Source organism: Pithys albifrons, chromosome 7 (assembly GCF_047495875.1).
Source record: "Pithys albifrons albifrons isolate INPA30051 chromosome 7, PitAlb_v1, whole genome shotgun sequence".
NCBI lineage: Eukaryota > Metazoa > Chordata > Aves > Passeriformes > Thamnophilidae > Pithys > Pithys albifrons.
This window is the reverse complement of record NC_092464.1, coordinates 27,919,291-27,945,444: the sequence shown is the minus strand read 5'-3', so window position 1 is coordinate 27,945,444 and position 26,154 is coordinate 27,919,291. Positions and strand designations below refer to the sequence as shown.

The following is a 26,154-nucleotide window of genomic DNA, read 5'->3' as shown; positions in this document are numbered from 1 at the left end:
GGAAGAAGCTGTCTCCAAGAGTAACTTGAAGGTGATGCATGTGGTAGGTTACATGCTGCTTGAAATAGTTTGTAAAAAGGGATAGGGACAGTTTCTCTGTGTAGAGCAAGTATGGTTGTAGCTGCTTTCAAGCCCTGGCAGTGCATTTTGAGATGCAATACCCTTGCAAGAATCACAGATATATAACAGGAATAAAAATTTATAAAAAATGGATATTCTCAACCATCATTGTTTACCCTAATATAACTCTTCATGATACTAATTTCTGATCCAATAGATTATATCAGTGAATGCTGCTTACACTCAGAGTGACCACAATGGATAATATTTGAGAGGAAAACCTACTAAGAGTGTATTCTTGTTATTCCTGCCACAGCTAGGACTACTGTTTATGTGCTTTTAGGACTCACAGGCATCCTTCCCAAATCACAATATAGCATTGCTTTGTAGTGTTTTTTCTTTCTGCAGTTTTATCCCGTTTTTCTCACAGGAAATTTGAAGCCTTTTTTAACTCTCTTTGTAAACTGCAAGTGTTTGCCAGTCAGTACTATATTTATTGTAGGTTGGGAAACATGACTGTTTTTGGTTTGGATGTTGTTTTCTTTTGAATTCTTGCTCTCTAGGTCAGTTCATTAAGGTGTCTGGATCTTTGATATTCCACCAGGCCACTGCCCACCTCAACCCCACTCCCTCCTCTTGTGTGTTTTCTCATCAGTTCCATTTGAGGGAGAGAGTACAGTTGATTTGCTCCACGGTGTAGTGTAGGAGCAGATGAAGCTTGGAACTAATGCTATATTCCTTGCATTCTCCTAAAATTGTTTGACAGGAATTTCTTGTGTACAGGGAATGAAGTATCTAACATGACTTTAATGGTAAGAGATTAAACTGATGCTAAGGAATAGGTCACTGAAATTATGGTTTCCTTTCCAGCAGCTCCTCTATTATTAATAGGTTTTGTATATACCTATAGCATAGACTTACCTTATTTATTGTCTGCCTTCAACATTTTTCCAGGTTTAGGATACTTTTGCAGATACAAGGGAGCTAGAGCAAATGATATATATATATATATTTTCAACCTAATTTTCATGTATTTCTCTACCTTTTCTGAATATCTGCTCTGTATCTATGGATGATGTTCTGATTATTTGTTTTATTTTTCTCAATGTGTATAAAATGCTGTTTTGTCAGTTAAATATTTTTTTATATCTTACCAGTATTTCTGATGCTTTTCATGTTATTTTCATGTTGTATGTTGTATGATGCTTTTCATGTTGTTTTCACCTTGTTGTATGACATTTCTTCAGTTTGACATCATCTCTAGATTTCAGTGTGCTGTTTGTAGGTTGTTTTTTGTTGTTCTGGTTTATTTTTTTTCTCTAAGAATAAACATAAAAGCCACATTATGCCAAATCAACAAGAGACTTCTGTGATACAACAACAGTACTTCACCTGCTAGCAAATAAAAGTGCCTTGTAGCTTCATCAATCTGTGTTTGGTTTTTCAAGCTGAACTGAACAGAACTCATAACTCAAGCCTACTTGGGTTATTTCTTTAAATTTTAGAAGAGTTGCTTATTTCCCTACAGAAATGATAACACTGGATTTTTCACTAATTTTATGAATGATCCAAAGTGTCATCAAGTTTATTCACCTACATTATCTGTTTTACTGAGAAATTTCTTTTAATCTTTCTTTCTGTGGATCTATTGTTTCTTTTCCAACAGTATATGTAATTGCAGTTTTTTATAGGATATGATTTGCTGAATTAGCTTTTCCTAGTAGAGAAATCAAGACCTTTAAAGAGAGGTTTCCTGGGTAGTATCCAAATTTCACTTGAACTTTTGTTATCTTCTGACACTGTGAAATCCTGAGATGGGAAATGGAGATAATTGGTCTTCAGCTTTGGCACCAACCTCTAAAATTGACAAAACAGATAAACTGCATGCAGGTTGAAATTATTAACATATCACGGGATATTCTATGATATATTAAAATACCGCAAGAAACCCAAATTTAAAGACTGTCAAAAGGTTTATGCAAATATTGCCATGTAAATTTATAAGGCAATGAACAGGTCAGTGTTGCAAGTCATGATGTTTTGAGGGGAGTGAATGAGAAGGCAGACCTGCTCTACAGTGCCAAAAAATTTGTAAGCTGTTTTGCAAAATGTTAAGTGCTTATAATCACAGTTCAGTTGACTTGTAAAAGATACACAGGAGCAGAAGAATAAATACTTCAGGGCTCTTTTTACTGCTTGTCATGTCTCATTTTAGAAAGACTGGAGAAGAGTTAGCTGACAGATTAACAGTTTCACAGACACCAAGGAGCTGAAGGACACGTATGACACAAGAACAGTGCTAATTTAGCAGACACATCAGAAAATTCTTGTGATAATTTTTGAAATGTTGGGTGAATTTATAAGGTCACAAGTACAATCAAGTTTCTCAAACTGACAGGAGTGACTGTAACAAAAAAGGAAAGGCAAAATATGGTTATAAAAATCTGTTGTTACCGCTGGGTGAGAATACAAGGGAGCACAGAGCAGAGTACTTCTGAAGAGGGTCCTTAGCTTTCTGTAGCTTAACAGGTGCTTCAAAAGAAATCCCTAACAAACAGCTGAAAATAGACATAAGTTTCAGCTGTAAAGAGACAAGGCAGTTTAATTTTTTCTTTAATTTTATTTTCAGGGTTTTTTTCCCAGTGTTTCATATGCCCAATATTTTGATTTTTCATTTCAAAATATTTTGTTTCAAATTTGAGCTAAATTTACTGGGGAAAGATTTTACACCATTCAGCAGCCATTTGAAATATTCTGCCGCTGGTATTTTTCAGCCATTCCAGTTTTTCAGAGTGTGGGGAGGAGCTAGCAGCTGCCAGCTGTCAACATATATGGTAACTGAGCTGTTGTTTACCTGTTTGCCTTAATGGAAGACACATAAATTGCACTTTTTCTGGTTCCTGCTTTTCTTCAATACTATATAGGTAATTTTACAGGAAAAATGCAAAAATGTATAATTCACTTGATAGTTATGTGTGAGAGGTTTAGTCTTTCCCATGAGAAAAAAAGCAGTTGTTTTTCATAGCTTTATCCCTGTCATTGCTAGCATACTAGAGCCCTGTGGATAATGACATGTGTCTGCCAACAATCTGTTTCAGTGCATTTGTGAAAAAAAAGAGAGATATTCTCTTCATTATCCCTTTAAACTGTACCTTGAATTTTCATGACAAAAAATCAAAAGCAGGCCACTGTCATGTGGCACTATGCTATTTGCTCCTCAATGTCTAGTTTTTCTCCATCATATATCAATTATGAATCATGACCCACAAAAGCTGAGCAGTGGTTGTGTTTGTGAGTGGCTACTGGAGGCAAACACAGTAGTATGGCAGACAGATGCAGCACTTTTATATAGGTCGTATTACCCTTTTTAATTCATGTCTGTTTACTGTTAAGACCTTAGGCATAGTCCAGCAGTCAGGATAGTTTGTCTGCTACCTTATTAGTGTGAGATTATTTCCCCCTTTAGCATTAATTAAGTGAGATGCATTGATTTGTGCTGACTCTACAAAACCCTCTGTGGCTACAAGGCTTATGTGGGGGATTAGAGAGGAATATCTGTGTATCAGTGAATACTTTTGCAACAGCTGTTAGAAGTATCAATGTGAATAAGGGAATTTTGTATTTAGTTGCTTATATGTGTGGTAGTAACATCTTGGATGATATAACAAAATCTAGAGGGTCCAAGATGTCTGTTAGAACTTGCGTGATCCACTTTTATTAGGATTTTTCACATATATTTTTTTCACTTTCAATATTCTAACCTGAAGCAATGAAAATTTATCCAGAAAAAAATATCAGTGCTAAAACTTAATCGAGAGTTTCTGTTGAATGTTTATTCAAGAGTAAATTATTTCCCTTAGGAACCTCTAATCTAGTATGGTAGTAAGCTTAGGTTCTGAAATTATTAGGATACTTTGATGTTTCATAGCTTATATATTTTCTAAGATTTTCTTTTTTACATATATTATCTATATGTTAGGAATATGCTAATTACTGCCCTGCACCACAAGTCCTTCCTTATGCCTCTGCATTGTGGTGCCACCACATGTGTCTTTTCAACAGGACATCAGTCTTGAAGCAGTCGATCAACCCAAAGACCTGTAGTTAGTTCACAAGAGACAGAACTACTGATGCAGAAGATAGTTTAGCATGGATAAATGCTCTCAGGTTTTGAGACTTCAAGGGGTAATTCTGAAAAAAAGAAAAGGAAAAAGTCTTATGGTGTTCAGACTGCCTTTCCATGGCTCACCAGAAATACGAATAGTCTTGAGAAATACTTCTGTTACAAATGAAATGCAACTACTTGTATATTTCTTTATCCTGAAATTTGTATTTCCTTGAAAAACCAAAAAATCTCTGATAAGAACATAAACCATTTAGACATTGCATGTTTTTCTTGGAAACATAGCATGACATTTAGTCATGAAAGCAAGAGGATAACTCTGTCAGCCCCAGGGACAAAAGACTTCATGTAAACATTTTGTAAGAAGTTTATGTTTGTACCTTTCGCACACTTCAACTCAAGTAGTCTGTTCTTACACTCTGCAGGTGCAGTTTGTGGGGAAAAACCTTGTATCCACCTACTTAACCTGCTTTGTCAGAAAAAGTGTGAAGTCCATTAGAGTCCTCCCTTATAAGTTATCCATCACATCAGTTAATGGCTTTGTTCTTAGAGCTCAGATTTTATAGCCAATTAGGAATGGGACAGTAAACTTTTCCCTTTTACTAATGAGTTCTGTTCATATTCCTAGTGATCCAAAGCCATTTGTTACATTGTGGTTCAGTAATCTTTAATGATAGAATAGCCACGTTCCCACTCACAGTAGACAACTGTCCATTTCACATCCTTGTGAAGTTCAGCTGATAGAAGCTGAAATAACAGTGAAACTGCTGCCCTGGGAAAACGCATAGGCACTTAGAGATAGGCATCTCTTTCCAACACCTCTCTGGACCATGGAGGGCCTGCGCTCTGTACCACAGTATTCCAAGGCCTCATCTCTCCAAAATCCATCAGATGTTCTGCACAAAAGGAAATGATTCAGGAAGCATCCAGGCAAAAAGTGTTGTTCTTTAAACCTCAAAGCTCTGCTTTGACTTTTGGTGCAGTTAAATTAACCAACCTGTCTATGTGATATCATCATGGCTGGCCTTCGGGAACGAAGATTTGGCAAGGACTCTCCCCATGTGGGTGTGCCCTTCCAGCCTGCGCAGTGGATTTTTTAGGTGAGGCACAGCGTGCGCAGAACTGGCCCCACCCTTTAACTCCTAAGGTTCATCTACCACAGCCAAGCAAGCTTGGACAGTGACAGTGAAGTCCTCAGGACTAGAACCTACAGCCCCCAGTATTCCCAGGAGGGGTCCCATCCAAGTACTAACTGGGCCTGACCCTGCTTAGCTTCCCAGACCTGACAGGATTGGGCATCAGGGTGGCATGGCCATAGTTCTATGTGATATAAGAGGCTGTTATTCCACCATACAGACACTCACCCACACATTAAAGGCCTGTTTCTTTAATAAGGTTTTATGCTGTCTAACACAAGTGGCATCCTTTCAAGGATGATTTCGTCAGAATGAAAGCAATACTGAAAATTAAAAAAATGGCTCATTCATGTCCTTTTCATTTCAGGAACTATGTATCTACATCACCAGTCCTATTTCCATGTAATATTTCTGGTTTCTGTTTTTCTATGTTTTTTAAAATATTTTTGCTATGTAGCAACATGCTGTCTTCTCACTTGCTAAAATTTTTTACAGTGTGAACAAAGTTTACAAATACAAACACCTGAAATTTAACAAAAACAAACAAAAAGAATATAAACTTTTCAAAGTTCCTAAACCTCTGCTTTCTTGGATTTGAGGAAAGGTTGTTATGAATTTACAGATCTTATCATCCTTAATCACTCTAAAAGATATATTGACATCATACATGCACAAATGCATCTGAGGTGATGACATGCTCCAGAGAAGCTTTTTCTGAAAATTGCTATTTGATAGGTAGCAAATGGAGTGGAACAAGTCATTTGCAACAAGTAATTTGTTTTTTTAATTCACTCTCTTGACTAAAGTACTATCTGTAAGCAATTTGAAAGTCTGCCTCTGCCTCAGTTCTAGGGTAGTCCAGTGGCATAGCTAAATGCTAAATAGTCTCTTGATCAAAATAGTGAGGCCCCTGAGAGGCAAAGATGCCAAGGGATGAATATGCCAAAACATTTTTGATGTCAGATATAACAGGGTCATTTTCATTCTGCATACTAATTACATATGGAATGCAAATCAGAGACCACAGTGTTTTCATTTTTTTCTTTTGTCTTCTATTTTGATTTGTGAGAGCATTCTTCATTACATTTCACTCTCTGGTCAGGGGATACCAGAGTAAGTTCCTCTGAGCTTTTTGTTCTGCTTGTTTTTCACCAAGATACTACTTTTCACAAGGTGTTTATTTCTTTTCTCCTCCTTAATTTTCTGTCTCTCTGCAGTGTGTCTTTATAATTCTCTTAACTCTATGTTCTGGCTTTTCCTACCATTTTCTCTATTCCCCCTTAGTCTATCTTTTGTTTTTACTCTCTTTTGAGTTCTGACTCTTTGACATGAAAAGTACCTTCATAGAATCACAGAACATCCTGAGTTGGAAGGGACTCACAAGGATCATAGAATCGACTGGTTTGGAAAAGTCCTCCGAGATCATCAAGTCCAACTCCAGTCCGTTTACTAGATCATGGCACTCAGTGACATGTCCAATCTCAGTTTAAAAACGTCCAGGGACTTTTGGGCAGGCCATTCAGGCAGATCATCAAAATCCAACTCCTGGCTCTGCGTAAGAACACCCCAAGAATCACACCCTGTGCTTGAAAGCATTGTCACAGCTCTGTCAGGCTTGGTGCTCTGTCCACTTCACTGTTCCAGTGCCTACCCTCTGGGTAAAGAACTTTTTCCTAATATCACACCTAAACCTCAGGGCCTTCATTTATTTATTTTATTTTTCTTCTTTTTGCAGAAGCTGTGAAGCTCCTTTCTGGATACCTTTATTCTGTTCATGTCTTTGACCTTTTTCTTGTATCCAGTATTCTTAGAATACCAGTGATTAAGAGTTTTTTATGATTGTCGTGCATCTTAGACAAAAATAGGTGTTTTTCTCACTGCTCTCCAAAAATGTTCCATGTTTTCAGAAGCTCCAAGCCTTCCTACCTTGTTAGGACTTCTTTTTATGCTTTCAGTGATTAAGTCCATTCTTGTTCTCTTCTATTCTTCTTTTTCAACTGTTTATATGTGGAGTTTGGATCTTGATGCTTTTCTAAGGACATAGGAAAGAGAGAAGGCCAGATATCCTAGAGATGGCATAGAAAAGAGGTGTATGGTGAGTGGAAGCTATTTCATGAGGCTTGTAGGATTAAGGACCCAGTTTAAGATTGCAGTTCATTTTTTTCAGTATTTTTTCATTACAAAATGTGTGGAAAGTATCAACTGGACCCCTGTATCCTCTACAAAATGCATTAACATATAAGCATAACTCTTACTAAGACTCTATACCTGTACAATGATGCTGTTCTGGCTTTTTTGCCTTTTATGGTAGGACAGTTTTAGTGTCTGACTTCAGTGTAGATAGTTCATAGATAACATGAATAAAGGTTGCTGTAGTGATATGGTTTTGTCTGATATTTTATGGAGTCACTTGAATCATAGATCAGTGTAATTAAAATGTTACCTGGAACTTCCATAATGTATTTAATACAACTTAAGTCTGCAAGATTCTAATGTTTAACTTTTTGCCTAACCTTGTTATCTTAAAAAAAAAAAAAAAAAAAAAAAAGAAGAAAAAGAAAATAAAAGAAAAAACCAACCAAAAAAACCCAACAAAACTTTATTATCCTTGTTTGGATGAACTGAAGAGGAATAAAGAAAAATAGTTTCTAATTTGTCAATCATTTTAGTTTAGTATGTTCCACACAGGCTTCTTTTGGTAGGCTATGAAGTGTTATCCAAGTCCCAAAATATTATGGTATCCAGTAGAAGATCTTGGCAAAGATTGGGAAGATCCCTTTGAGAGTTATTAAGACAAACTCAGAGGTTTATGGAAGTCCTTAAAGTCTTCTTGAATCAGCCTGTACTGATTAAAATTACCTATTTAGGGATCTAAAATATATTTAAAACAACTTGAATTTGATTCTTTCAGACCTTAATTACCAGAGACAGAAATTTAACAAATGGTAAATGGCATAATTGTTATAGTAGAATGGCTTCTCCAGACAAAAAAGCAGTTAGAAGTTATGTTGAAAGAAAAGGCAGCATTTCAGAATCTCAAGAAAATTCATAGAGCAATAAGAGCTTCTCTTAATTGTCCGAGAAAATAAATATCACTAAACTCTTATTGCTTGGAGACAGTTGTTTCTCTTAACTTGCTTTGATTTTGTTCATTTTCATTCAGTAGCTTCTTGATTGTATGAGTATATGGTTTTGTGTAGCACCTAAGAGAGCTTGCTAAAGGCTCATTTCTCATGAAGATACTGAGTTTGCTATTTGTGCAATCAAAGTTTAATGTAGCATGCAGCTTTGAGATAGGGTGCATTGGATTTCTAAGTCTCAGAGATGTCAGGTAAGGAGAAATGTAATCAATTTTGGCTTTACTACTGCAGGGCAATCTATATCACCATCTCTGATATTCAGTGATATGATCTTCAAAAATGTATTTTAGCAGTGTCCCTTTCATATGTCATCACTCAGCTGATCAATCAAATGGCAAGAGATATTTAATAAATATGCTTGTAATTCAAGCTACTAACATTCTGGACATTTTAAGGAGATACATTTGGTGGACAGTAGTTTGCAGTGCTCAAATCCAGGATGTGCTCTGTATATTTAACTATTTACACTTCCAAACATAGGAAAGCCATACAGGATAAAATTATCATCTGAATTTGACCATAAAATACTCTGAATGCTATCATATATTTTTAAAAAAACCTTCTCTTCTTTATATCTAAAACAAATAAATGGAAACAACTAGAAATAGAAATATATTTTAAGTGTTTTGATTCTCTACACACCTTGAGCTTGGTTACTACAGCTTGCTTTTAGAAGAGACAGAATAGCTTTACTTCCAAGTACAGGTTAAAAACACAAAGATGCTAATATCAGCTATGATGAAGAGATAGTGATCATTTCCAAACTAAAAAAAACTACGTATTTCTCAGAAACATGGGAAATCATGCCTAGCAAACTGTGCCAATTTTTTGAGAATGATCTTACCCAAGTATGAGTTAAAGTTGCAACTGTTTCTATCAAATATTTTAATACCTTTTAAATGCACTGAGGTTGTTTTAAATCTTTAAAGCAAACATTTGCCAATAGTAGATACCTTGCATACCTGACACACAAAAGGGGAGGTGAGAGTTTATATATGTTTAGGATATAGTTGTAACAAGGCAGTAGAGGCCAGCTTTTTATTTGAGGTTTTATAGCTTCTCCCTTAAATATTGGAATAAATTACACATATTTTAGAGCTATGCCATATGTTGCTTTTGAAAGAAAGATATTTTCACTTATTCAGTGAATTGAGGCCTCATGTTACTCCCTGCAGACCATGTCATACCTCCTTCCAACCTCTCAGGTCCGATGACTTATCCAAACCAAACATCTGCTTTTCCATTCAGTACAATTATTCAGTGTGCTACTGGGGGCAGATGGTTGTTAATCGGGAGATCATTAATGTGGAAGGCTACTCTCTCTTTCTAGCCTTAGAAAGGTCACAAGGTGTTAAGTTCCCTTGCTCCAGACTGACAAGATGCTTATCTTCTCAGTTGGATTTTTGATGTATAACTGCAATTGAATTACTTGATACAGTTCTGGAGTAGCCTTTAATTAAACCTTTTTTCCTTAAAAAATACATATTGTTTATACAAAGTAAGAATGATGCAGCCAAGAGGTGGTTAGTGTCAATTACACTGTAGCTGTCAGAAAGTTTGAATGCTGAAAACTGGTGAGTGTGAATCCTAATCAGACAGCGGTAAAGATGCTCAGCTGCTACTCTAACATAGTCTCCAGCTATATGTGTCAATTTTCTGCAGAATTTAATTTAGCCCTAATGATGAAGAAATCTCTTTATTCACACAGTTCTGTCAAGTCAAACTTTGGACAATCTAAATGAAGTAGACGAGGGCTTCAGGGAGCACTGGCAAAGTGACATGCTGAAGACATTTCACTTTCTTTTCCATTCATGCAGGGTACATTGAGGAAGCCTGTATTATTCCATGTCCCTCAGACTGCAAACTCAGTGAGTGGTCCAACTGGTCTCGCTGTAGTAAATCCTGTGGGAGTGGAGTAAAGGTTCGGTCTAAATGGCTCCGTGAAAAACCTTACAATGGTGGAAGACCCTGTCCAAAGCTAGATCATGTCAATCAGGTAATTTGATTTATATTTACATTATTGACATAGCTTTTTCCGTACCTCAGATAATTGTTTTATCTGTATTGTTTGTTGATGTAGGAAACATACAACATAAGAGGCAGATGGAAGTAGAAGGAGGAGTATGTGTTGCCTTAGAATTTCTCAGTCAGCAAAGGATCTGCCTTCATTACTTTCTCGTCTGCAAGAATCTAGCACATTAATTGCAGATTAATTTAGCACATGAATCGCAAATTGGAGATAATAAAATGTTCTTACATTCAGATTGTGAAAGCTACGTTTCTGAAGATCTCTTTCCTGAAGGAAGCCTCCAAGAAAGTTGAAGAGGAACTTTCTAAAACTTTGTGTAGTGACAGGACAAGGGGGAATGCCTTCAAATTGAAAGAGAGAAGATTTAGAGTAGATATTAGAAAGAAATTCTTTACTGTGAAGGGGGTAGGCACTGGAACAGTTTGCCAAGAGAAGTTCTGAATGCCCCATACCTGCAAGTGTTCATCCAGGTTGGATGGTGCTCTGAGAAACCTGGTCTAGTGGAAGTTGTCTCTGCCCATGGCAGGAGGGCTGGAACCAGATGATCTTTAACGTTCTTTCCAGCCCAAGCCATTCTATGATTCTATGACGATGGGTAAAATGTCTCATTACAGTTGCTTAAACTGGCTAGATTCTTAGTAGCCCTCTTTGTCCATCTTAGATCATAAAGAAAATTAAAACTCTTGAACACTCATATGTTGTTATCCCAGTGTCTCTGCATGGGTTGTAGTAAGGCTGGAGCTTGACCTTCTGGATACACTTGCCCTGGCACTGCAGTTGCAGCAATGAATGGCACTTCTGAAGTCTGTCTCCTAGTTGTCCCACTAACTGACCTACTGGTGTTACAGTATGGAGCAGGCTGGCCATACAATCTGGATCATCTTCAAGTGAAACTAAGTCAGAAAATGTGACCCAAGACCACACTGAGAGTGCTTGGATGACTAATAAGCATTTAGTCTTTGCAACCAAGTTTAGCACTAGTCCAAGTCAAACCCCTGATGCTTCTTTGCTTGGAGAATTTTAGAAAGGAAAAACATTTCTTGTCAATTAACTTAGGCACTTTAAAGTTGATTTATATTCATATTACTGTTGAATTTAATTTAGTCTGCAGAGGCATGTTAAACAGCCACATGGTCTTTTATGTAAATATTCAAAGCTTTTTTTGTAAAGTGCAGTCAATTTGCATTTGAATAAAAATGCATGTACTTAATATTATCCTATTGACATTTTGCTAGCATAGAATGAAATGGCTTGTTGATCTAATTTTCTACTTTAGGGAATGTAATTAGTTCTAATTTAGAAAACAATAAGTGTTAAACTACAGCTAATAAACTAAGTTTGTGATTAACAAAATACAAAGTAGAGTAAGGGTTGCTGGATTTGGGTCAGCATGTAAATATGCTTTAAATTAGGAGGAATGTGATTCAACAGGAGCAAATTATGGTCAATACAGATATCTTTTTTCTTCTTTAATATTAATGAAGTACATAATAGGCTTGTGTTTTTCTGCATCAAAGGTGATTTTACTGGAGGCCTGTTCACCACTTGTATGCAGCACTATTGCCCTCTGCCGGCACTCTGACTCCAATTTGATTTGTGGCAATGGTAGTTGGTACTTGCCAAATAGTAGTAGATGATTCAAAATATAAATATGGTAAAAATAAAATTAAAATATAGTACTTTCATGAGAAGGAAGCTGTACAGATAACAGGGATTTTGAAGAATATAGAGGCTGTATCTTTCATTTTTAAATACATTCACTGTCAATTCAGAAACATGCAGGGAAATACACACGCATTCTAATTTTGAGTTAGTTAATCTAAATGTGATCCACCATTCATTCAGATAGCAAAGTGCTGACTCTTCAGAATATTTATTTCAATTACTGAATGTAATTTGGTTTATTTACATATTTATTACTTATATATGTAACATGCTTATTTGTATACATACAAAGCATAACAGTTAGATTCGATCTTTGGTGGCCAAAGTATGTGGATTATGACTTAAAGGGGGGCTATTCTGTAAGGTAAGAATTTTGAGTCTGAGGAAAGACTGCAGGAAAGACTGCAACATGCTGTCTAGCTCATGGAACAGGAGATGAGAGGGATGATGCTGGCAGTCTGCTACCATACACTTAAAAGGCTGTTGCAAAGAAGGAGGAAATAATCCATTTTCCATGGCAATAATCCATTTTCCATGGCCATCATGGATACGATAAAAAGAAGTGGGCTTAGACTGCTGCAGACAGATTTGGGTTAAGCCTTGGGAAAACGTTCTAATAGCAAGGGTAGGGAAACATTGAAATAAAATGCTTAAGACCTTGTTAAGAAGTTGTTCAATGTCTCTCAGGTCTGACCTGTGTGCCTTTATTTTGGAGGAGGACTGCACACAGTGAACATATAGATGTCTCATTGAGTGTCTTTCCTTCTGAACCGTGCCTGCCAGGGTTGGTCCCAAACCACACTCCAGCTAAATGAAGCTTGCTCAGTACTCAGTTCACTAGGCTGAAAGGCTTCATAATTACAGTAATAATAGAGTCAGGTTTCTTATAAAATCATGTCAATGGCCTTCAGAGGATTTCAAAGGAAGAGACTAATCTGAGACAAATCAAGGACATCCCTCTCTTCTTTGGCTCTAGGCGTTATTTGGCCCTTATCAGGAGAAAGTAGATATACAAACCTTAAACCACCCAGCTGCTGTGGCCTGCAATCATAGCTACAAAAATACCAGAGGATCAGAGAACACCACTAACACGTGCAATGAAATATAATGTTCTCCTTTGCATTTCTGACAAGATACCCAGATTTTAGGTTACTGGTAAGGCTGTTGAATATGCAGGGTTTATGTATTTCTTCTTGTGCTAATCAGGGCCAGACATATAGACAGTTCCCTGAATTAAGGCTTCTCCACTCTTATTTTGGAAATTCTGAAGAAGAGTTCTAAAGAACAAATTGTCCATGGAGTCCAGTACCTTCCTTAACATATATTTACACCACACATCTTTATGCCTAAATTAATGCTTATGTAGTTCAAAGAAGGCCCAAATATGCTGACTATGCTGGTGGTCTTGTGCACGGGTTGATCAGCAGCATAGTGATATATCAGACTCTGCACATTCAGTGTTCAAGGCATTATGTTTTTGTGATAGGTGGTATTGTTTAGCAGGTTAGCTATCAAACCATCAGCCCTTTTTTCCTACATGAGAAGTGTTGCTGAAAAGCACTTGCTTAAGACAATGTCTTAGATGGTCTGTCAGTATTAGTTATGCTGACTTGATACCTAGAATGATACATAAAGTTAGCTGGTATAAGCATACCAAGGCAATGGACTTTAAGTAAACTATGCATAATTAAGATACTCAATGAAAGACCTTGGAACTTTGGAAGGATGAGAACTGCCAGTTCCATTATTCCTTTGAATCTTGCACTTAATGCTGTCAGAACAATTTTAATTAATAGAGAAGTCCAGTATCCTCCAAAAACACAGAGGATTCCCTACTGTGTGAAGGTTTGAGGCTCATTATAGGCAAAGAGGGAAAACAGTTCTATCAGGAGTTCAGGACTGACAAAGAGATTGGGTAATTTACAGTTTCATCCATCCAGTTGTAGTTTATAAATGTTTATTTTCTTCCAAGGGCAAACTTCTCACAAAATGTCTCGTGACAGCAAGGGAGATCAAGAGAAAAAAATTGGATGCCCTTTGCTTTGCAGAAGTAACAGAATATTGTTAGTAATAAAAGTTCAATTAATGCCAATTAAATACCTGTGCTTCACTCTAATAATTCTACATTTTTCTCTTTGTGTTTGTTTGTGTTTTTTCTTTTGGGTTCATGAAAATACTTTCCTCAGGCTCAGGTAAGTGTTTCTAAAATAGAGATATAACCTTAACATATGTTTCCTGATTGTGTTCAATGTTTATGTTGTCTGTGCTCTTTTTTGTAATGTATGCTTGAGACAGTATATGAAATATTGTATAAATTACTATATGAGATGCTATTTCAGATTTTTTGTTCTAATCCAGACACAATACTAATGCTGGTACACAAATATATTAGAGTGATTTTGAGCATACACAATGAATAAATAAAATGAATCAATATATATTGGTATAATTTCCTTTGAGGTCACTTCTCTTTAGAAATACAAATCCTCCACAACTAATAACAGAGGAATGGAATAGTGGAGGGGAGATGTAAAGAATAGAGGTAAACTGCTTGCAGCGTTTTGACAGCATTTTTCTTAAAGGTATACTCATGAGCTAGCCTAGTTACAGATTGTACATTAGTTGCATTCATGTTTTTGGTAAAAATGGCACAGAATGGGTTTAGTGTCAGCGAAAACCAGGGAATCCATCGTTAGATAGCTTCTGTCTTTTTGTTATTTAGTAATTTTCTATCCACTGTTTAATTTGTATTATTACTATGGCCTTTAAATCAGCAGGTTTATATGTGTTATTCTTACCAAAAAGAGAATAACCTTTTTTTGTATGATCACTGTTGCATGTTTATCTTACTTGAGTGCAACAAAACTGACACTGAATGTGGATTCCAGGTGTATGAGGTAGTCCCCTGCCACAGTGACTGCAGCCAGTACATATGGGTTACTGAGCCCTGGAGCGTCTGCAAAGTGACCAATGTGGACTTAAAAGAGAATTGTGGAGAAGGTGTTCAAACGAGGAAAGTCAGGTAAAACAGTATTGCTTCTCCTTCACTTTAGAGAACCTTCACTTTCAGTTATGGCTGTATTTAATTTGATGTAATTCCATGTATAGTCCAACCGTAAGGTACTGGACCAAGAATAACATCATTGAGGGCAATATGACTCTGTCTACTGGTTATGAATATAGATCTTGATTCCTACTTTAATCTTTTGGTATTTAAAAAGCATCTGTGGAAATTAGGAATTAGTTAAGAATTAATTAAGAATATAATTTTTAAAAAACTTTTAATAATTCTGAATTCAAAATTATCAGTTGAATTATGCACAAAATGTGTCTAAACTATAGATGACTTGTATTATTCTGGCTTAGAGGTAAGATAATGTTGAGCAAATCACTTGCCCAGCAGCTCTCAGCAAATCACTGACAGGGACTGTCTATATTATGTGCTCTTCAGCTTTTCTTGGATATTAATAGGTCAATACTCAATTCTGTTATGTGCTGACAAAATGTTAAAATGTTTCAGAATGTTATAGAACACAGTTACCATACAAAATCCATGGCAAATGCAGTTTATGTGCAGTACCTTTTTTCCAGGTGCATGCTAAACACTGTGGATGGTCCTTCTGACAATGTAGAGGACTATCTGTGTGATCCTGAAGAGATGCCACTTGGTGCTAGAAAATGCACATTGCCATGTCCTGAGGACTGTGTTATATCTGAATGGGGATCATGGTCTCAATGTTCTTTGGTAAGAAGCATGCTGAAGTGTCATGTTTACAGTTTTAGGGAGATACTTTATTGTATTTATTGTGCAAAGATACTGAAATAGGCAGTGATTACACCTGTAAATATCTACATATAAGGTCATCTTTAGGGTTGTTGATTGTTGGCTGCAAATAAAGTGTGCCAGTATTTTCCATTAAGCCACATTGCTCCGAAACACTGACTATAATGTCCCCAATGGTCAGCCATCAGTGTGGGGTGACTTCTGTATGGTGGAATAGCTTTGGCAGTGGCTTGTGAGTCTGCCTTTGAGCCTAGCTCTGAACCTCCCTATAGCAGCACAGTCACTGTACTAAAAATGTAACTATCTGGTAATAAGTGAAGTCTATAGTTGAAGACTGAGCATAGAAAGGTAATTTTGGGTCTCCACTTCCTGACAGCAATTTCAAAAAGAAATGTCAAAAAAACCCCAAAACCAAAACAAAAGTGTTTCAGGGCCTCTAAGTATTGAAGCTCATTGCATTAGAGCCTTAGGAAATTGAAACTCTCAATATGCACTTTATGAGTGAAATAGTTCCAAAACACTAGTACTGAAATATGCACTAGTTAGGAAAATAGAGAGGTGTTACCAAGTTAAAGGATATTTCACCTTCTGTGGTACCAAGGTGCAAGAGCAGACTAAATTCTCTCTGAAATAACAAGGAAAGGGTTTCTCTTACACAGAAGCATGAACCTGTTATGTGAGGCTTGTGCTTTGTGAAGGGATTACTTGAAAGGTTTTTATAATGGCTGCATTAAAAGGTATCAAAGTGCCAAAATATCAAAGCTGTTTCCAATCTCCCTTTTAAGCCGTGCAATGGAAGTAGTGTCCGTGAAAGGTCAGCTGAATCCCTGAGACAGCCAGATGATGGAAAGCCTTGTCCTGTTGCCACCGAGACAGAAGCCTGCACTTTGAACAAGAACTGCTACCACTATGACTACAATGTGACAGGTATTTGTAGGCTTATGCTCTAGTGACAGCCTGGGACTACAGCTTACTTCTATTCACCTTATAGGATGGATTTTTCAGCTTTCTCTTGCTATACAGAGGGAGATGTGGAACTTGTACTGAAAACTGATTCAGGCTATTTGATTCAGATAAAATATTAAATGGAGGCTTTGCAACTAAGGTGAACTGGGCATGCTGTAATTCCAGGAAATTTATTTCTCCTATCATTTTTGGATTTGCTCAAAATCGATGCAGATAAAACCAAATATGAAGTTTTCAGGAAAGTACCATGGCACTGACTATTGGCAGTAAAAGTCGCTGTTTTCAAAATGGTATAGCAGCTGCATTCCATGGGTCTTTGCATGTGAAAAAGTTAGTTGTGAGGATTGTTTTAGGCCATCAGAATTAGAATTAGGCGGGAGACTGGCTCATTAAGAATTCTGTCTGAAAGTCTGCTATGCTAATGAATTTGTCTTTTCCAGACTGGAGCACATGTCAGCTCAGCGAGAAGGCTGTCTGTGGTAATGGTATCAAAACGCGGATGCTTGATTGTGTTCGCAGTGATGGCAAATCGGTTGACCTGAAGTACTGTGAAGAGGTGAGTGGGTACCTGTGAGTAAGCTCCCGTCTGATGGTGCTAATTAATACTGAGCCAACTGAGCTGTGCAGCATCTTCCCCAGATGTTTTGCAACACTATTCATGGATTGTTAAGTACCTCTGAAATTAACTGAGCCATCGACAATGATTTTCATACCATTTCCTTTGGTTACTTTTAAGTGTCTCCATGAACAAATGCTGATTATTATGTTCTGAAGGGAACTACTTAGAAACAATAATTAATAAAATATAATAAATGTAATAAATCTTAATCAGAATACTAATAGTAATTCTAATTTGATACAATTTCTGCATGGAGCCCTGGACATCTGCCAGTATTAATCATTTACTCCATGTGTTGGGAAATATTTCTCATGTGCCATTCTGCAGCTGGGCTGAATACTAACTTCTTGTATCTAGCTGTGTGATGCAAAAAATACCCAAGAGAGTGGGGAAAAATGTGCTACATGAATGTAATATCAAGTAGGAGTATATGTAGAGAGCTTACTAGCAGACAGGAACCCTTAAATTTTGAAAAAGCCTTTTTGCAGATATTCGAACTAACCTCAAATTCAATATTATTGGTTTTCTGACATTCTGTGTGTTTGTCTTCAATTGCATGAAGATAGTAGTATGAAGGGAAACAGGAGGACAAAACAAATACTACGTTAAGTGCAATCCTACATGCATTTCTGATGAAAAGTAACTGCACTGTTTCATCTGCCACTCCCTCACCACCATGACATCAGAAATAAGATCACTTGCAATGGGGGACAAAAGTGGAGTGGCCTCCACAGCTGCTTTGGCACCAACAATTTTTCTGTGGGATCCTCCTGGCGAGTAGCCACTTTTTAGGATGTGCCCATAGAGAAGGAGTCTTTTCAGAAATGTAAGGAGTCAGGAAACTCATCATTTACTTTAGACTATAGTTTTGTAACGTTGTTTCTGACCTATTTAAGTTTCTCCAATCCCCTCTGGCATCCTGGATTCCCGAATCTTTAAGTTCTTAGTGAAGGCAGGAGGTTTCAGCTGAGACTGACACCCTACTTCTTCCCATTTCCTCCTTCGCACATAGCTATTTGGGTTAAAATTAAATCTAATAATTTCATAGCATCATTTAGAACAAATGTTTACATTTTACACTGAAATCTCATTTCAGAAAATCTCAGGAGCTTTTCTGCCTTTAAGAAATGAAAGTGTATTACTCAGAGAAATTCTTACTTGCCTTTTTAATTTGTTAGACCATACAGGGATACATCTGCCTGTAGAAAGCTCTGATCCATTTCCCAGTCATACCATTAAGACTATTTGTTGAATTATGGATGTGTAAGCAGTGGTACAACGAGGTCAAAGGCTGATCCAATAACTGAAGAGTAAAACCTGTTAACCTGATTAACAAGAAAGCCAAGCTGTTCAGATCTTGACAGACCCCTCACTGTAAAGATGGGAAAGCCAGCTCTGTGAAATTCCAGGTCAGGAGTGGAGTGTGTTCAAAAAGTTTTCAAGGTGTCAATACATACTATGCACTTCTTGCTAATGATCCTTCAAAGTAGAGTTTCTGCTGTGTTTATGCACTCTAAAAGCAGTGCAGAATGATTACGTGAAGCTCAAAATAAGGTGCATATGGTTGGAAAGGTCGATGAAAAGGAGAAATACAAAGTAAGTTTGTAATGACCTAGCTGATGGAATTTCCCCAGGGCTATCATAAAACGTTATACTAGATGTCTGAATAAAACAAAAGGTTTGTTTAATTTATTTGTACAAACATTTACCAAATTATGTTTTTAACTACTATTTGTAAAGAAGAGAGAAATTAGGACACATGATTGCAATATCTGATAAAAGCCATATAGAAAAACAATCTACTTGCTGACTTTTCTCTATCACCATCTCCAGATATGAGCATCAGTGTAGTACAATACTAACATTCCTTCTGAGCCCCTATGTTCTAGTTTCCTTATTTGTCCATATGATCTTGAGTTTGTTTTAGTGAATCAGCTAAAGAAGGTAGCCAGTCATCCTGATTACTGCCAAGATAAATCAATTTCTAGAGCTTATTTCCCTGTTCTAGTTACATTAATGTAGTTCTCTTCAAACTCCCAAGGCAGAGAAATACTGGATTACTTGGTATCTAACTCTACAAAATAAGCACATTGAACTAACTTGAATTTTTTTTTCTTTGAGTATTTGAAAATCAAATCACCGAAAGCAAACTGATCCTGGCCATATTCTTGTTATAGACTTATTTTCATTTATCTTCAATTAAAGATGAGGAAAGCCTAGAAACCAGCAGTTTTGTTTCCATTAAAAAGCAAACTTTTCAGTTTCATTGGTAAATAGTGTGATTGTTAGAGTACATGATTAACCTCCAGCAGCAGGGGTTAATCTGTGATGTCAAACATTCTTATAAACAAACACATATACTTTTTGTGGATCGCAGGGTTTAAAGAGTATGCTGGCCTAGTGGCCTGCTGCCCCTGGCATGTGTGATCTGGAGTACAGGGCACTCAGTGATAGCTTTCAGTACTTGCAATTGTGAAGTCAGAAATCACAGCTCATCTAGAACAGAGGCTTTTATATAACAGCTACTGGACACTTTTAAAAAATGTTTTCTAAGCTCTTCAGGGTGGATTGTTGTTCCTCAACTGAAGGAAGGAGGGGGATGAGAAAAGAATAGGTGATTACTATCAAGGTGTAGCCTGTCAGTTGTTCCCCAGATCTATTTAAGCAGAACTTCAGTACCTAAGACACACAAATAGAAGGTCACTGTGGGTAATCTGGTCTTCAGCTTTCTCCTCTTCATTGCTATTATCTCTCAAGAGGTCTTTTCCCTCTTGAGCTGACTAAGTCCTTCTGAGAAGACCAGTCTCAAAAGAGAGCAGTCGTGTTTCTATAATGGGAAGGAATCAATTCATCAGGCTTTAAAGGCTTTGCACAGAAGAATTGAACCAAATATGGACTTCAAAGAGGGTTCTCTAGTTTTCTAATCACCCAAATTCCAGATTATCCAAAGGTTTCAGGTGTTACCTGTGTGCAGTAGCTGTATAGTCAAGGCTATACTGAACCACAGAGAAAAGCCAACAACTTTTTGATCAGTAAACAGAGGTCTAAAGCTTCACTTGTCGCAATAAATGGTACTGCAAATGCAAATTTAAAACTTGGTGAGTCTATCAGGAGGAGACATTTCCCGTAATTGTGGTAGTTTATTTATGGAGGACATGTTAATTTTGTACCTATATATTGCTCTATGCTTGTGTCTAGTAGAAAATAGTGGTTTTATTTCCATTCTAAAGTCTTAACTGCTGGTTTTATGTCATTAACCTTTCCAGTCATTAAAATTAATAGGTTTTGAAATTTCTAGGGGTTTTTTGTTGGTTTTTTTTTTTGTTGTTGTTGTTGGGGTTTTTTTAGCTATATGAGGATTTTATTCAGTTAAAGATATTCACAGCCTCCTGGGATTTTGAAAGGCCTCAATGATGGTTAAGGTCTGCACTGGGGTCCCATGAAGAGAACAGTCTTATGCTGGAAAGCTGTAGATCTGTTAATATTGGCAGGACTGGTTTTCTTTCAGATTTTATATCATACACCCTTTAACTGAGCTATCTTTTAACTCATTCTGAAGCTGGGCAGGCTGCAGGCATTATTATTGACATGCTAATATTTTTGTCAACGGCTATTTTCCATCCTGCTTTATATATTGTCATATGTGTTAATATCTCTTTCCATCCTTGGATGGGGAAAATCTTGAACATGGGAGTTTATAAGAATATAGAAATAGATGTACAGGATCAGACCAAAGGTCTATGTAGCCGTTGTGACATGTTCCAAGCATGATCATAGAACTCTTTCTTCCCTTGGAGAGTGGCTTTCCATCATTTATTATTTTTAGGCTGAATCCTACACAGAGAACTGAGTACAGAATACATTTTTAGGAAAACATGTGAGTCTCTGTCTCCTTCTCTCATACTCCTCCGGCAGTTGCAGCTTTTACTTTATGAATGCTAGAGGATTTTGCTTTTTGCAAAACTTTTCGGAAAAACATGCAAAGCTTTATTCTTTTTTTAGAACATGTCATTGTCAATGTCATGTCAATATTTTTGCATGGATAGCATAATATGTATCATGCACTAATACAGCACATTAGGGAAAAAACAAGACAGGGATAAGCAGATGCCTAAGGAAGAGTAAGAAAGACAGATATACGTGAGTTTACATCTACTCATTTTGCAGCCTCCAACTGTTTTTGGCTCTTAGACTGCATTTACCTGATGGGGTTTCTGTGTTTAAACTTTCAGATTTCTCTTTGATTAACTAGTTCAGTCTCTCTTGAGCTCCTGTAAACTTTTAGAATCTGCTACATCTTTGGATACATAGACTGTCTATCCAATACATATTCATCTTCTTGTTTTTACCAGTTTTGAACCTGGCTCCAAGCATCCTACAATTTGGTTATTAATAGCTGTTGATAGTTCAGTATTTTTATATTTCTGTTTGAAAATACTTAATTGATACTTCATAACTTGCTTTGGCCTTTACCTATTGAAAAAAGTAATACTGTAGAGCGGAAGCCTTCCATTTATAGGCTTTAATTTAGAAAATGATTGATGAAAATAGTATTTAAACCTGTATTTGAACATCAGCATGTGCATTAGGACAGTCTTGAAGTGAGATTTTTGAATGTCGTAATTGCTTTACTTTTTACTTAGCAATGACTTCATGCTTGCATAAAGCCTTAGTTATCTCAGATACACGATGTCCAAATGGATACCCTGCACTGATGGCACAGACGCCTGGAGTTATGTGCTGACCATTTAACATTTTCTTTTAGCTTGGTTTGGAAAAGACATGGCATATGAATATGTCCTGTGTGGTGGAATGTCCTGTGAACTGTCAGCTCTCTGACTGGTCCCCTTGGTCTGAGTGCTCTCAAACATGTGGCCTTACAGGTCAGTACATACCTTTGGCATATTTTAAAGACTAAGTTCTTGGGGTTTTTTTCTTTGATAAAAGCAATAATACTTTTTTTTACAGACTTACAAGAAGTAGCTATCTAAAGAGAGTGACAGGGATCTAAATCAGCCTTATTCATGGAAATAATAAGCTCAAATAGACTTGCTGAAGCGGAGAATTTGGTCCACAGTAGTTTCTGACTCTGGGAACAAAAAGATATCATGAATGATATATTGAGACAAAAACAAACATTGATGTGAATATTTATTTTTCAGCTGGTGGGAGGAGCAATAGGAGAGAGGGATTTTCTCCTAAATTTCATTATTAGCGATGAGTTTAGAATAACTAAAATTGTAGAAACACATAATGATGAAAACTAGTGAACTTACTTACTGCAGAATTCTTTATTTTTAAATACAGAACAAGCATGGAGGTACAAGTTATTTTCACTGTGATTGCATTAATTTGTTTTTTTCCAAAATGTTGCTGACCACTATCTAAGATTTTTTAAAATCAAATATGTGTAGAGAATGGATGTCAAAAGCACATTTTATGCAGAAGCTCTTGTTATTTATTTGCACTGATGTGTTTCAGAATAAGGATCAGAAATCACCACTGTGCCAGGCAACTAAGGTACACATACTACTGAAAGACAAGGGTAGAAGCCCGTCTTTTTTCTGTAATCATGTCTGGAACAAGTCACTACAGATACTGGATGGTTAACAATACATAGAATCCAATTTCAACTGCTGGGCTCAGAATTAAAGTGTATTGCATCTATTTTGTGTTTCTTGTGGAGTGCACCACAGGGAAAAGGCCTAGGCAAAAAAAAATCTGAAAATTCTGGCCACTTCAGGATCCCAACAGAGTTTTTTGATTTTTTTTTAATGATAACAGTCAATACTTTGACATGTAATAATGTTTCAGTTCTTGAAGCTTCTCTTGAAGCATGACTTCTACATATAAATTATCTGCATTTCTACATTCAAAGTAATCTTTTAAAGAGTGAGAATTGAACTAACAGCTCTATTGAAGACTTAAATATGTTGCCAGATTTTCCTTTACAAGCCTTTCCCTACATACAAAACCTGAATAACTGACATGATATTTTTCTGAATGAGAATTACTGTTGCCGTGCTCTTTCAAAATGTGAACATGGGTCACTAACTGAAATCCTTGTGCTTTCCAAGTATAGAATTTATTTGTAGAAGTGAGATTTATTTTAAACAGTAATGTCAAACAGCTTTCAAATTTTGAGATGGTGACAACCTCACATATAAGCCTTCAAGATGCAATTTTCCTGTTATGCAAGAAGTTGGAAGTAACTGGTCTTTTTCAATAAGTAATAACCATGTAATAAACCAAATGACCAGAAAGCTGAACTGCTTTAGTGCACACATTCAAATACCCATAAAGCTGAGGAAGAATTCTGCTCTTTGCTGTTCTTTGGAAGTTTTTCTGCAGTATTTTTCAAGAAAGTATTTTTCTTTTTTGGTCCTGTGACATCTCAGTTGGAGCAGCTGTGAATTCAAGAATGATGAGGCTCTCCTTGGCAAACATCTTTATAACTGTCTGCAGTAAACACACCTGTCTGGGAGATTGATATAGTTCTGCTTCTGCTTTGTGACTTGCGTGGCTTGCTCTCAGCAAAAGATTCATATTATTGTCATTAGGATACTCAATTCCACTTCTCCGGGGACACCCCCTTGTCGCGGGGGAGAAGCTTGCATGCCCTCATGAGGTTCAGAGCTATGCTGGAGGTGGTTTATGCCGCCGGTAGGGTCTCCCATGCCAGACAGGTCTCAGCTGAAGGGTCAGACAAAGTGTGTCCACAGGCAGGATGGGCTCGCTAGCCGTCTGGCAACCATCCTAGGAGAAGGACAACTCCAACCCCAAACCCGGGCAGATGGAACACGCTTAGCCCTGTAAGACCATCCATCTAAGAGAAGGATACTCTAACCAAACCTACGTCCTGAGGTATTCGCTGTCACCGTCCAAGCTCGCTAGGCCGTGGCAGATGAACCTTAGGAGTAAAGGGTGGGGCCAGTTCTGCGCATGCTGTGCCTCACCTAAAAAATCCATTGCGCAGGCTTGAAGGGTTCACCCACATTGCAAAGCCCTGTAGCGACAGGTGAAGGTCGAAAACAGCAGGTGATAGGAAGCAGCTGGAAGCCGCAGACCCAACCCTGCAGGCAGGCGGTTCAGGATATGGATCATTAGAGACTTGACCCTGGAGATGACGGTCTCTTGCGGCAGCATCCTGAATGACCAAGCAGCCTTTTCTAGGGACAGCACTGCTTGCTCCACATGGAGAGGGGCCTAGCAAAGGTGGCCGGAACAAAGCTCATCTCCACACCCGGTTGGATAACCGCGGCCAACCGGCATCTTCCATGCGGTCAAACAAAAACAAAGAGATTTCATACACCTGCCTGCGAAGGTGTGCTCAAACTAACACTCGCATGTTGGAACATCAGAACCATGCTTGATACTGGGGATAGTGGACGTCCTGAGCGTTGTTCTGCTCTAATTGCCCAGGAACTGTCACAGCTCAACATTGACATTGCTGCTCTCAGTGAAGTTCATCTTCATGAGGAAGGCAGCCTTAAAGAACATGGTGCTGGCTACACACTCTACTGGTCAGGCAAACCCAAAACCGAAAGACACCTTTCAGGAGTTGGCTTCATGATTAAAAACTCCATTGCCTCCAAACTTGAAAATCTGCCGACAGGTCATTCTGATCACATTATGTCCTTACGCCTCCCTCTACACAACAAGCAACATGTTGTTCTTTTTAGCGTATATGCCCCAACTCTCCAAGCTGACCCAGCGGAAAAAGACAAATTCTACACAGACCTGCGCCGCCTCACCCAAAATGTTCCTGATTATGATAAGATCATAATCCTTGGTGATTTTAACGCCAGAGTAGGTAAGAATTCTGAAGCCTGGAAAGGAGTCCTGGGCAAGCATGGCGTTGGAAACTGCAACGACAACGGACGCCTCCTGCTAGAGTTTTGCGCAGATCGGCAGCTCACCATCACCAACGCTATCTTTCAACAGAAAGACAGCTTGAAGACAACCTGGATGCATCCTCGATCCAAGCACTGGCACTTCATTGACTATATCTTAGTACAACAGAGAAATGTCAGTGATGTCCGTCATACTCGAGTGATGCCGAGTGCAGAATGTCAAACAGACCACCGCCTTGTGCGCTGCAAACTTAACCTCCACTTCAAGCCCAAACCTAAGAGAGGCGGCATTCCAAGGAGGAGGCTCCAAGTCAGCAATCTTCAAACAGCCACAGTGAGAGACAGCTTCCAGGGAAACCTTCAAACTAGACTTAAAGATAATCCCATAGATCCCTCTCCTGAAGCGCTTTGGCAACATATTAAAAGTTGCATCCTGCAGTCCTCTGAAGAGTCCCTAGGGTTCTCCTCCAAGAAAATCAAAGACTGGTTTGATGAGAACAATCAAGAGATCCAGGAATTGCTGAAGAAGAAGAGAACTGCTCACCAAGCACACCTTGCTCAGCCATCTTGCCATATAAAAAAAGCCGCCTTTCGTCTTGCATGCAGTAAGCTCCAACAGAAACTTCGAGACTTCCAGAACAAATGCGTGGCTCAACCTAGCAGAAAAGACACAACTATGTGCAGATTTGGGTGACCAAAGAGGATTCTATGAGGCCCTGAAAGCAGTGTACGGACTCACACACCAGGTTCAAAGCCCCGTACTCAGTGCAGATGGTCAA

At 37.7% G+C, this 26,154-nt stretch overlaps 1 protein-coding gene across 1 annotated transcript in view; it reads left to right on the top strand.

The window, feature by feature from the left end:
- The window catches only part of THSD7A (thrombospondin type 1 domain containing 7A), a 268,432-nt gene that overhangs the window by 223,036 nt on the left and 19,242 nt on the right, over positions 1-26,154 (top strand). The window contains exons 18-23 of the mRNA XM_071560812.1: positions 10,277-10,455; positions 15,042-15,175; positions 15,745-15,898; positions 16,723-16,864; positions 17,344-17,459; positions 22,288-22,405. Coding sequence (XP_071416913.1) covers positions 10,277-10,455; positions 15,042-15,175; positions 15,745-15,898; positions 16,723-16,864; positions 17,344-17,459; positions 22,288-22,405 — 843 coding nt within the window. The remainder of the gene's footprint in view (positions 1-10,276; positions 10,456-15,041; positions 15,176-15,744; positions 15,899-16,722; positions 16,865-17,343; positions 17,460-22,287; positions 22,406-26,154) is intronic.